Source organism: Carcharodon carcharias, chromosome 12 (assembly GCF_017639515.1).
Source record: "Carcharodon carcharias isolate sCarCar2 chromosome 12, sCarCar2.pri, whole genome shotgun sequence".
Classification (NCBI taxonomy): Eukaryota; Metazoa; Chordata; class Chondrichthyes; order Lamniformes; family Lamnidae; genus Carcharodon; species Carcharodon carcharias.
Window position 1 is genome coordinate 592,852 of NC_054478.1, and position 12,522 is coordinate 605,373.

General features: G+C 43.1%; 1 protein-coding gene across 2 annotated transcripts in view; it reads right to left on the reverse strand.

Moving 5' to 3' along the window:
- Nucleotides 1-12,522, reverse strand: part of retreg2 (reticulophagy regulator family member 2) — a 71,750-nt gene that overhangs the window by 5,010 nt on the left and 54,218 nt on the right. For both annotated transcript variants that reach the window (XM_041200493.1, XM_041200495.1), the window contains exon 7: nucleotides 10,450-10,541. In XM_041200493.1, the coding sequence (XP_041056427.1) occupies nucleotides 10,450-10,541 (92 nt within the window). The remainder of the gene's footprint in view (nucleotides 1-10,449; nucleotides 10,542-12,522) is intronic.

Below are 12,522 nucleotides of genomic sequence, written 5' to 3' on the forward strand. Positions count from 1 at the left end.
CGGGGCTGCTTTGTCCTGGAAGGTATTAAGCTTCTTGAGTGTGGGAGCTGCACTCATCCAGGCAAGTGGGGAGTATTTCATCACACTCCTGACTTGTGCCTTGTAGATGGTGGATAGGTTCTGGGGAGTCAGGAGGTGAGTTACTCGCTGCAGGTTCCTAGCCTCTGACTTGCTCTTGTAGCCACAGTACTTATATGGCTAGTCCAGTTCAATTTCTGGTCAATGATAACCGCCAGGATGTTGTTAGTGGGGAATTTAGTGATGGTAATGCCATTGAATGTCAAGGGGCGATGGTTAAATTCTCTCTTGTTGGAAATAGTCATTGTCTAGTACTTGTGTGGTGCGAATGTTACTTGCCACTTGTCAGCCCAAACCTGGAAGTTGTCCAGATCTTGCTGCATTTGGACATGGACTGCTTCGGTATCTGAGGAGTCGTGAATGGTGCTGAACATTGCGCAATCATCAGCGAACATCCCCATTTCTGACCTTATGATGGAAGGAAGGTCATTGATGAAGCAGCTGAAGATGGTTGGGCCTAGGACACTACCCTGAGCAACTCCTTCAGTGATGTCCTGGAGCTGAGATGACTGACCTCCAACAACCACAGCCATCTTCCTTTGTGCTGGGTATGACTCCAACCAGGGGAGAATATTGCCTGATGCCCATTGACTCGTTTTGCTGGGGCTCCCTGATGCCACACTCGGTCAAATGCGCCCTTGATATCAAGAACAGTCACTCTCACCTCACCTCAAGGGTTCAGCTCTTTTGTCCATGTTTGAATCAAGGCTGTAAAGAGGTCAAGAACTGAGTGACCCTGGCAGAACCCAAACTGAGCTTCAGCGAGCAGGTTATTGCTAAGCAAGTGCTGTTTGATAGCACTGTTGATGATCCCATCCTTCATGGACAGAAAACAGAGAGCAGGAATAAATGTGTCATTCTTAGGCTGGCAGGCTGTGACTAATGGGGTAGCGCAAGGATCTGTGCTTGGGCCCCAGTTATTCACAATATATATCAACGATTTGGATAAGGGAACCAAACGTAGTATTGCCAAGTTTGCTGATGACACAAAACTAGGTGGAAATATGAGTTGTGAGGAGGATGCAAAGAGGCTTCAAGGGAATTAATGAGTAGGCAAGAACATGGCAGATGGAACATAATGTGGAAAAATATCACATAATCCACTTTGATTGGAAAAACAGAAATGGAAAGTATTTCTTAAACGGTGAGAGATTGGGAGGTGTTGATGCCCAAAGGGACCTGGGTGTTCTTGTTCATGAGTCACTGAAAGCTAACACACAGGTGCAGCAAACAATTAGGAAGGCAAATGGTATGTTGGTCTTTATCGCAAGAGGACTTGAGTACAGGAATAAAGAGGTCTTGCTGCAATTGTATTAGAACCATATGTACAAGAACTATATTTTTCTTTTAAAATTTGGAAGGACATTGCATTATTTGGACATTTGGGAGCTGACCTGGATTGTCTTTTTTAAAAGAAAGGTCATAAGCTCATCTTGGACTGGAACAAGCGTGCCCTTTCCAAGAAATCACATAACAACAGCTAAATGACCAGCATAGCAATTGTGGAGGAGAGCTATTTGTTTATTTGAACTGCAATCGCTTAAATTGATGTGAAAAAAAACTTTTAAAGGCAGAGGAGCTTTATGGTTTGAACTCAGCTGGCAATGAACTGAGAAGGGGAAAAGCTGCCCAGCTCAAGCTGTCCTTGCCTTGCTTGAAATGCAGTGTGGTTATCAACATCCAGCTAAAAATCCTAATCTCAAGGGAACTTGTCTTTACTTGGAAACCCGGAGGCTGAGACAAGAAGAAGTGATCCGGCTCTATTTTTCTCTATGCCCCATTGGCGAGAACCTCCAGACATCTACTGGGACTTGCTACTTGCCCTCGCATGAGGGAGCAGCAGATTAACAGCGTCAAAATCCTGCGAACTTTATCTTTTTTATAAAGTTATTTTCTTTAACTTCCCATCTCTGCAGAGACCCTATTTGTTTGTTCTTTGTTTGCGTGTGTGCATGTGTGTGCTGGGGAGTTTTAAAAAGGATAGATAGTTACACTTGCAGATTACAAATTGTTTATTAACCAGTTCTTGCAACTTGTTTTCAAAAAGAAGTTTTGTTTTAGAAGAAATCAATCATTCTGAGTTTATTGAAAGAAGCCTGGTTAAAGTCTCTTTAATTCTGGATCGAACAGTAGTGAAGGTAAATAATTGGCCATTTTGGTAAGTGAATTAAACATTTAAACTAATGGTACCATCTGTGACATAGTGGGGCAAGGTAAATTGTGTACTCCTCCCACCCTGCTGTAACAGTATTGAGCCTTAGCGAGACTGCACCTGGAGTAGTGTGTATAGTTTTGGTCCCCTTACCTAAGGAAGGATACACTTGCCGTTGATGGAGTGCAGTGAAGGTTCACCAGACTGATTCTTGGGATGGCAGGATTGTCCAATGTGGACAGATTGAGCAGACTGGGCCTGCATTCTCTAGAGTTTAGACGAATGAGGGGTGATTTCATTCAAACGTACAAACTTCTTAAGGGCTTAACAAGGTAGATGCAGGAAGGATGGTTCCCCTGGCTGTGGGGCTATTTAGGGCTGAGACGAGGAGGAATTTCTTCAGAGGGTGGTAAATCCTTGGAATTCTCTACCTCAGAGTGCTGTGGAGGCTCAGCCACTGAGTACGTTCAAGACAGCAATTGACTAATTTTTAGATGTTAAAGGCATCAAGGGATATGGGGATAGTCCAGGAAAATATCATTGAGGCAGTTCAGCCATGATCTATCTGAATGGAGGAGCAGGCTCGAGGGGCCAAATGGCCTACTCATAGACATTTACAGCACAGAAGGAGGCCATTTGGCCCGTTGTGTCCGCGCTGGTCAACAGAGATCTGACTACACTAATTCCATTTTCCAGTGCTTGCTGCATAGCTCTGGAGGGTATGACAATGCAAGCAAATATCCAAATACTTCTTAAATGTTATAAAAGCTTCTGACTCAATCGCCCTTTCAGGCAGTGAGTTCCAGACTCCCACCACTCTCTGGGTGGAGAAATTTCTCCTCAATTCCCCTCTTAGCCTTTTACCTCTTATCTTAAATCTATGTCCCCTGGTTATTGAGCCCTCTACTAATGGAAAAAATGCCTTCCTAATCAATCTGTCTATGCCCCTTATAATCTTATACACCTCTACCAGGTCCCCTCTCAACCTTAGCTGCTCCAAGGAAAACAACCCCAGCCTATCCAATCTTTCCTCATAGCTCCGACCCTCCAGCCCAGTCTTGAGTTGCTAGATCTGTTCAAAATCTATCCCATTTAGCATGGATTTGTAGTGCCACACAACACGATGGAGGGTATCCTCAATGTGAAGGCGTGACATTGTCTCCACAAAGATGGTAGGAGTGACCACTGCACAGATACTGTCGTGGACAGATGCATCTGTGTCAGGCAGGTTGGTGAGGTCAACCTCTTACCCTCTTGTTTATTCCCTCACCACCTGCCGCAGACCCAGTCTAGTGGCTATGTCCTCTAGGGCTCGGCCAGCTCAGTCAGTAATGGTGCTACCGAGCCACTCTTGGTGATGGACATTGAAGTCCTCCACCCAGAGTGCCGGGAGTCAGTGTGGGTAATTTCCTGTATCTGATATTTTATTCCTTCGTGGGATGTGGGCGTTGCTGGTTTGACCAGCATTTATTTCCCATCCTGATGGTGGTGAGTTGCCTTCTTGGAACCACTGCAGTCCAAGTGCTTTTAGGGAGGGAGTTCCAGGATTTTGACCCAGCGACAGTGAAGGAACGGTAATATATTTACAAGTCAGGATGGTGAGTGACTTGTAGGGGAACTTCTGGGTGGTGGTGTAGCTATCTACCTGCTGTCCTTGTCGTTCTCCAATATTTTGTCTCAGTTTTCACAGTGGAGGACACTAGTACCACCCCAATAGTAACAGGTAGTGCAGAGGGTATAGAGAAGGAGGAACTTAGAACAATCACCATCACAAGAGAAAAAGTACTGAGCAAACTATTGGGATTAAAGGGTGACAAGTTCCCAGGACCTGATGACCTACATCCCAGGGCCTTAAAGGAAATGGCAACGGAGACCGTGGCTATAATATTCCAAAATTCCTTGGATTCTGGAAAGGTTCTGGAAAGGTTCCAGTGGTTTGGAAAAATGCTAATAATAACGCCCTTATTCAAAAAGGGGGGGAGGCAGAAAGTAGGAAACCATAGACCAGTTAGTTTAACGTCTGTCATTGGGAAATTGTTGGAATCCATTATTAAGGAAATAGTAATGGGGCATTTGGAAATTCAAAATACAATCCATCAGAGCCAGCATGGTTTTATGAAGAGTAAATCGTGTTTGACTAATTCGCTAGATTTTTGAAGATGTGACAAGCAAAGTGGATAATGGGGATCCTGTAGATGTAGTATATCTGGACTTCCAGAAGGCCTTTGACAAGGTGCCACACAAAAGATTAATACACATGATAAGATCTCACAGAGTTAGGGGTAATATACTAGCTTAGATAGAGGATTGGCTAACCAACAGAAAGCAGAGAGTTGGGATAAATGGGTCTTTTTCTGGATAGCAAGCTGTAACTAGTGGGGTGCCACAAAGTTCAGTCCTTGGGCCCCAACTATTTACAATCTATATTAATGACTTGGATTCAGGGATAGCTAAATTTAGAGATGACACCAAAATAGGTGGGCAAGTAATTTGCAATGAAGAAATAAGAAATTTACAAATGGATATGGAAAGGTTAGGTGAATGGGCCAAAATTTGGCAGATGGAGTTTAATGTGGATAAGTGTGAGGTTATCCATTTTGGTCGGAAGAATAAAAAGGCGACTTATTATTTAAATGGAGAGAAACTTCAGATTGCTTCAGTGCAGAGGGATCTGGGTGTCCTCATGCATGAATCGCTGAAAGCTAGTATGCAGGTACAGCAGGTAATAAGGAAGACAAATGGAATTTTGGCATCTATTGCTGAAGGAATAGAGTATAAAAATAGGGAAGTGTTGTTGCAACTGTACAAGGCATTGGTGAGACTACACCTTGAGTACTGTGCACAGTTTTGGTCCCCTTGCTTGAGGAAGGAAGTAGTTGCATTGGAGGCGGTTCAGAGGAGGTTCACTAGATTGATTCCAGAGATGCAGGGCCTGTCTTATGAGGAGAGATTGAACAGTTTAGGCCTATACTTGCTAGAGTTTAGAAGGATGAGAGGAGATCTAATTGAGGTATATAAGATGCTAAAGGGAATAGACAAAGTAGACGTGGAGCGGATGTTTCCCCTTGTGGGGCATTCCAGAATGAGAGACCATAGTTTTAGGCTAAGGGGTGGTAGATTTAAATCAGAGATGAGGAGGAATTACTTTTCTCAAAGGGTCATGAATCTGTGGAATTCATGACCTCAGAGTGCAGTGGATGCCAGGACACTGAATAAATTTGAGGAGGAGATAGACAGATTTTTAATTAGTAACGGGTTGAAAGGCTATGGGGAGAGGGCAGGAAATTGGAGTTGAGGCCGAAATGAGATCAGCCATGATCGTATTGAATGGCGGGGCAGGGTCGAGAGGCTGAATTACCTACTCCTGCTCCTAGTTCTTATGTTCTTATAAGGACTCGAAACTTTAACTCTTTTTTTCCCTCTTCACAGGTGCTGTTAGACCTGAGTTTTTCCAGCATTTTCTGTTTTTGTTTCGGGTTTCCAGTATTTTGCTTTTTTAATTGGCAGATGGAATTTGATAGAGAAATGTGAGGTAATCCATTTGGCAAAAGGAATACAGAGGGGCAATACTGACTTAATGCACAATTCTAAAGAGTGTGCAGGAGCAGAGAGATCTGGTGGTTCATGTGCATAGATTTTGAAGGTGTCAAGGCATAATGACAGAATAATTATCAAAGCATATGGGATCTTGTCCTTCATAAGTAGATGTATTGAGCACAGGGTTGGCAAGCTGTAACTAGTGGAGTGCCACAGGGATCAGTGCTGGAGCCTCAACTATTTACAATCTATACCAATGACTTGGATGAAGGGACTGAATGTATGGCTGCTAAATTTGCCAATGACACTACAATAGACCATAATAGATAGGAAAGTAAGTTGCCAAGAGGAAGTAGAGTCTGCAAAGGGATATTGACAGGTTAAGGGAGTGGGCAAAAAATTGGCAGATGGAGTGTAATGTGGGAAAATGTGAATTTGTCCATTTTGGCAGGAAGAATAGAAAATCAGCAAATTATATAAATGGAGAGAGATTGCAGAACTCAGAGGTATAGAGGAATCTGGGTGTCCTGGTACATGAATCAGAAAAAATTAGTATGCAGATACAGCAAGTGATTAGGAAGGCAAATGGAACGTTGGCATTTATTGCAAAAGAAGTGGAATATAAAGGTAGGGAAGTTTTACTGCAGCTGTACAGGGTCTTGGCAAGACCACATCTGGAATTCTGTGCACAGGTTTGGTTCAACCACAGCTAGTGTCTTACATCCAGTTCTGGTTATCACACTTTCGGAAGGATTCGAGGGTCCTTGAGGGGGAGCAAAGGAGATTTATTAGAATGATTCCAGGAATGGGAGAGTTTAACTACAATGTTAGTTGGAGAAGCAGTGGTTGTTCTCCTTGCAGCAAAGGAGATTGAGCAGAGATTTGATAGAAGTGTAAAGGATTATGGCAGATTTGGATAAGGTAGAAGTAAAGCTGTTCTCATTAGCTGATAATAACAAGGACTTAGGGGGACACAGATTTAAGGTTTTGGGCAAGAGATACAGGGGGGATCTGAGGGAGAACTTTTTTGAAACGCAATGATTGGTAATAAGTTGGAACTTGCTGCCTATGGGGATGGTGGAAGCAAAGACAAGCAATAATTTCAAATGGAAATTGAAAGGGCACTTGAGGGAAATAAACATGCAGGGCTACGGGGATCAAGTAGGGGAATGGGGCTGACTGGATTGACAGAGGGCCAGAATAGACTCGATGGGCCAAATAACCTCCTTTTATGCAGTTATGACTGCGGAGCAGAGGGACATTGGAGTGTATGTACATATTAAACAGTAAAGAAAGTTGGCTTTATGCTTATATTTAGCCTGTGCCGTGGTTTTCCCCCAGGTCTTTAACTCTCTGACCACCTTTTGAATCCCGACCACAACAATCTGCAGATTTGTCGAATTCATTGCACTTCTTTATAGACACAGAAAAATAGGAGCAGGAATAGGACATTCGGCCCTTCGAGCCTGCTCCGCCATTCAAAATGATCATGGCTGATCATCCAACTCAATAGCCTGCTCCCGCTTTTTCCCCATATTCTTTGATCCCTTTCGCCCCAAGAGCTATATCTAACTCCTTCTTGAAAACAGACAATGTTTTGGCCTCAACAAAAACAAAAATACCTGGAGAAACTCAGCAGGTCTGGCAGCATCTGCGGATAGGAGCACAGTTAACGTTTCGAGTCCGAATGACCCTTCAACAGAACTAAGTGAAAATAGAAAAGAGGTGAAATATAAGCTGGTTTAAGGTGGGGGGATGGGACAAGTAGAGCTGGATAGAGGGCCAGTGATAGGTGGAGATAACTAAAAGATGTCACAGACAAAAGGACGAATAGGTGTTGAAGGTGGTGATATTATCTAAGGAATGGTGCTAATTATGGTTGAAAGCAGGACAAGCAAGGTACAGATAGCCCTAGTGGGGGTGGGGTGAAGGAATTGAAAAAGGCTAAAAGGTAGAGATAAAACAATGGATGGAAATACATTCAAAAATAATGGAAATAGGTGGGAAAAGAAAAATCTATATAAATTATTGGAAAAAAAGGGTGGGGGGGGAATCGGAAAGGGGTGGGGATGGAGGAGAGAGCTCATGATCTAAAATTGTTGAACTCAATATTCAGTCTGGAAGGCTGTAAAGTTTCTCCAGTTTGCATTGAGCTTCATTGGAACAATGCAGCAAGCCAAGGACGGACATGTGGGCATGAGAGCAGGGTGGTGTGTTGAAATGGCGAGCGACAGGGAGGTCTGGGTAATGCTTGCGGACAGACCAAAGGTGTTCCGCAAAGCGGTCACCCAGTCTGTGTTTGGTCTCTCCAATGTAGAGGAAACCGCATTGGGAGCAGCGAATGCAGTAGACTAAATTGAGGGAAGTGCAAGTGAAATGCTGCTTCAGTTGAAAGGAGTGTTTGGGCCCTTGGACGGTGAGGAGAGGGGAAGTAAAGGGGCAGGTGTTGCACCTTCTGCGGTTGCATAGGAAGGTTTCGTAGGAGGAGGTTGAGGTGTAGTGGGTGATGGAGGAGTGTACCAGGTGGAGCTCTACCCACCACCCCCACCCCCCCACCCCACCCCCTTAAACCAACTTATATTTCACCTCTTTTCTATTTTTACTTAGTTCTGTTGAAGGGTCATTCAGACTCGAAATGTTAACTGTGCTCCTATCCACAGATGCTGCCAGACCTGCTGAGTTTTTCCAGGTATTTTTGTTCTTGTTTTGGATTTCCAGCATCCGCAGTTTTTTGCTTTTATTTTAATATTTAGGCCTCAACTACTTTCTGTGGTAGCAAATTCCACAGGCTCACCACTCTCTGGGTGAAGAAATTTCTCCTCATCTCAGTCCTAAATGCTCTACCCCATATCCTCAGACTGTGACCCCTGGTTCAGGACTCCCCCACCATCGGGAACATCCTTCCTGCAACTACCCTGTCTAGTCCTGTTAGAATTTTATAGGTTTCTATGAGATCCCCCTCATTCTTCAGAACTCCAGCGAATATAATCCTAACCAACTCAATCTCTCCTCATATGTCAGTCCTGCCATCCCAGGAATCAGTCTGGTAAACCTTTGCTGCACTCCCTCTATAGCAAGAGCATCCTTCCTCAGATAAGGAGACCAAAACTGCACACAATATTCCAGGTGTGGTTTCACCAAGGCCCTGTATAATTGCAGCAAGACATCCCTGCTCCTGTACTTGAATCCTCTGGCTATGAAGGCCAACATATCATTTGCCTTCTTTACCGCCTGCTGCACCTGCATGCTTACCTTCAGTGACTGGTGTACGAGGACACCCAGGTCTCGTTGCACATTCCCCTCTCTCAATTTATAGCCATTCAGATAATAATCTGCCTTCCTGTTTTTGCTACCAAAATGGATAACCTCACATTTATCCACATTATACTGCATCTGCCATGCATTTGCTCATTGACTCAGCTTGTCCAAACCCTGAAGCATCTCTGCATCCTCCTCACAGCTCACCCTCCCACCCAGCTTTGTGTCATCTGTAAAGTTGGAGACATTACGTTTAGTTCTCCCATCTAAATGATTAATATATATTGTGAATAACCAATCACCAGCACCAATCCCTGCAGTACTACACTAGTCACTGCCTGCCATTTGGAAAAAGACCTGTTTATTCCTACTGTTTGTTTCCTGTCTGCCAACCAATTTTCTGTCCATCTCAAAACACTACCCCCAATCCCATGCACTTTAATTTTACACACTAATCTCTTATGTGGGACTTTGTCAAAAGCCTTCTGAAAGTCCAAATAAACCACATCCACTGGCTCCCCCTCGTCAACTCTACTAGTTACATCCTCGAAAAATTCCAGTAGATTTGTCAAGCATGATTCCCTTTCATAAACCAAGCTGACTCTGTCCGAATCTGACATTGTTTTCCAAGTGCTCAGCTATTAAATCTTCTATAATGGACTCTAGAATTTTCCCCACTACTGACATTTAAAATCATATTTGTGCAACTGGACCCTGTGGGAAATGTTATTTATCTGGCACACTCAGTTTTCAACCTTCAAAGCTGTTCCATTTGCGTTCTAGTGAAATGCGTCAGCACAGAAACAGATCACTTGGCCAAAAAGATCCACATCAGTGTTTATGTTCCACCTGAGCCTCCTCCCATCCCTCTTTATCTAACACCATGAAAATATCCTTGCATTCCTTTCTCCCTTGTGTAGTTATCTAGCTTCTCCTTAAATACATCTACTCACTTCAATCACTCCCTTTGGCAGCAAGCTCCAGAATCTCAACACTCTGTTAGGTAAAGAAGATTCTCCTCAATTCCCTATTTGATTTAGTGGCTATTATATTTATGTTCCACCACGTTCTTTTGGTCTCCCCAACAAACAGAAACATCTTCCCTACTTTATCACACCTTTTACGATCTTAAAGACCTCTATCAAGCCACCCCCTCAGCTTTCCTTTTTCAGGAGAAAACAGCCCCAAACCAGTTCAATTTTTCCTGATGGGTATAACTTCTCAGTTCTGGTATCATTCAGTTGCACATTCTCCAGTGCCTCCAAATCTTTTTCATCATATGGAGACTGGAATTTTTGCAAATTTTATGCGACATGGACCTGGCACAGAGCGTGACTCCGAGAAGTTGGGAACGTTCATCAGACCTTTTTAAGAGGCAAGTTAAGGAAATGGTCAAGTCAGGTCAGGTGTGGTGACTCCAGTACCTTGGAATTAAAGCAGGAAAGTTCAGCCTCGCTTTCACTCTCAGTTTCTGCCGTTGGCTCATCACAGCTTTCCGTTTTCACCATTGTTTTCTCTGAAAAACAGAAACCATACAGACTGAAATAAAAGAGAGAATGGGTCATTCTAATAGGGGCAGACACAGGCCAAAGAGTGGAAAGGTGGTGTTGGAAGAAATACGTAAGCAAATGTGAAATGAATAAAGGACTTAAAATATCACGGGATATAACTACCTCCAAATAAACTGGTAGAAAGAGGTAACGAAAAGTGTAGAGGGACTGGAGTTTTTACAGTTCCTGCAGGATTTCTTTCTTATCCAGTTTCTTTTCAAGAAAGGAGGGAGACAGAGCAGGAAACTATAGACCAGTTAGCCTAACATCTGTAATTGAGAAAATGCTGGAATCCATTATTAAGGAGGTAGTAGCAGGACATTTAGAAAATCATAATACAATCAGGCAGAATCAATAAGGTTTGTGAAAAGGAAATCATCTTGGCAAACTTATTAAAGTTCTCTGAAGGTGTAACAAGCAGAGTGAATAAAGGGGAATCAGTAGATGTAGTGTATTTGGATTCCAAAAGGTATTCAATATGCCACATTAAAGGTTACTGCACAAGGTGAGTGTTGGGGGTGATATATTAGCATGGATAGAGGATTGGTTGATGGGAGGAGTCAGGATGAATTGGTCATTTTCAGGTTGGCAAACTGTAACTAGGGGAGTGTCACATGGATCAGTGTGGGGACTTCAACTATTTACGATCTATATTAATGGTTTGGATAAAGGGACAGACTGCATTGTGGCCAAATTTGCTGATGATACAAAGGTAGGAAAGCAAGCTGTGAGGAGGATACAAAGAGTCTGCAAAGGGATATAGATAGGTTAGGTGAGTGGGCAAAAAATTGGCAGATAAGAGTATAATGTGGGAAAGTGTGAGATTTTCCATTCTTTCCAGCAAAGTGGACACACAGAATATTATTTAAATAGAGAACAACTGCAGAATACTGCAGTTCAGAGGGATCTGAGCACCTTTGTACATGAATCACAATAAGTTAGCACGCAGGCTCAGTAAGTAATTAGGAAGGTAAATGGAATGTTTGCCTTTATTACTTGGGGGTGGAGTATAAGAATAGAGAAGTCTTCCTACAACTGTACAGGACATCTGGAGTACTGTGTACAGATTTGGCCTCCTTATTTAAGGAGGGATATACTTGCATTTGAGGCTGTTGAAAGAAGGTTCACTAGGCTGATTCTGGGATGAAGGGGTTGCCCTATGGAGAAAAGGTTGAGCAGGTCAGGCCTATACTCACTGGAGTTAAGAAGGATGAGAGGTGATCTTATTGAATCATAAGATTCTGCGAGGGCATGACAGATTAGATGCTGAGAGTGTTTCCCCTCGTTAGGGAATCCAGAACAAGGGGACACAGTTTCGGAATAAGGTTTCCTATTTAAGTGTGTGATGAGGAGAAATTTCTTCTCTCAGAGGGAATTATTTGGAATTCTCTTCCCCAGGGAGCAGTGCAGGCTGTGTCATTTAATATATTTAACAGCGAGTTAGACAGATTTTTGATCCTCAAAGAAGTCAAGGGCTATAGGTGACAGACAGGAAAATGGAGGTAAGGCCACCGACTAGCCATGATCTTATTGAATGGCAGCGCAGACTTGAGAGGCCAAATGGCCTACTCCTGCCCCCATTTATGTTATGTAACTTAATTCCTTTCGGACCCAAAAATGTATTGACCTCTCTTGAATATACTCAAACTGAGTATCCATGGCTCTGTGGGGTAGAAAATTCTAAAGATTCACAACCCTCTTGAGTGAAGAACTTTCTCATCTCTATCTTAAATGCCTTATTCCCAGACTGTGACCTTGGATTCTAGATTCCCCATGCAGAGGATGCATTTTCTCTGTTAAGCCCCTTAATAATTTAATATATTTCAATTCGATCACTTCTTGTTGTTCTTAACTCCAGGGAATGTAGACCTGGTCTATTCAATCTTTCCTCATAGGACAATCCTCTCATGCCAGGAATCAGTCTAGGTAAGGAGACCAAAACTGCAC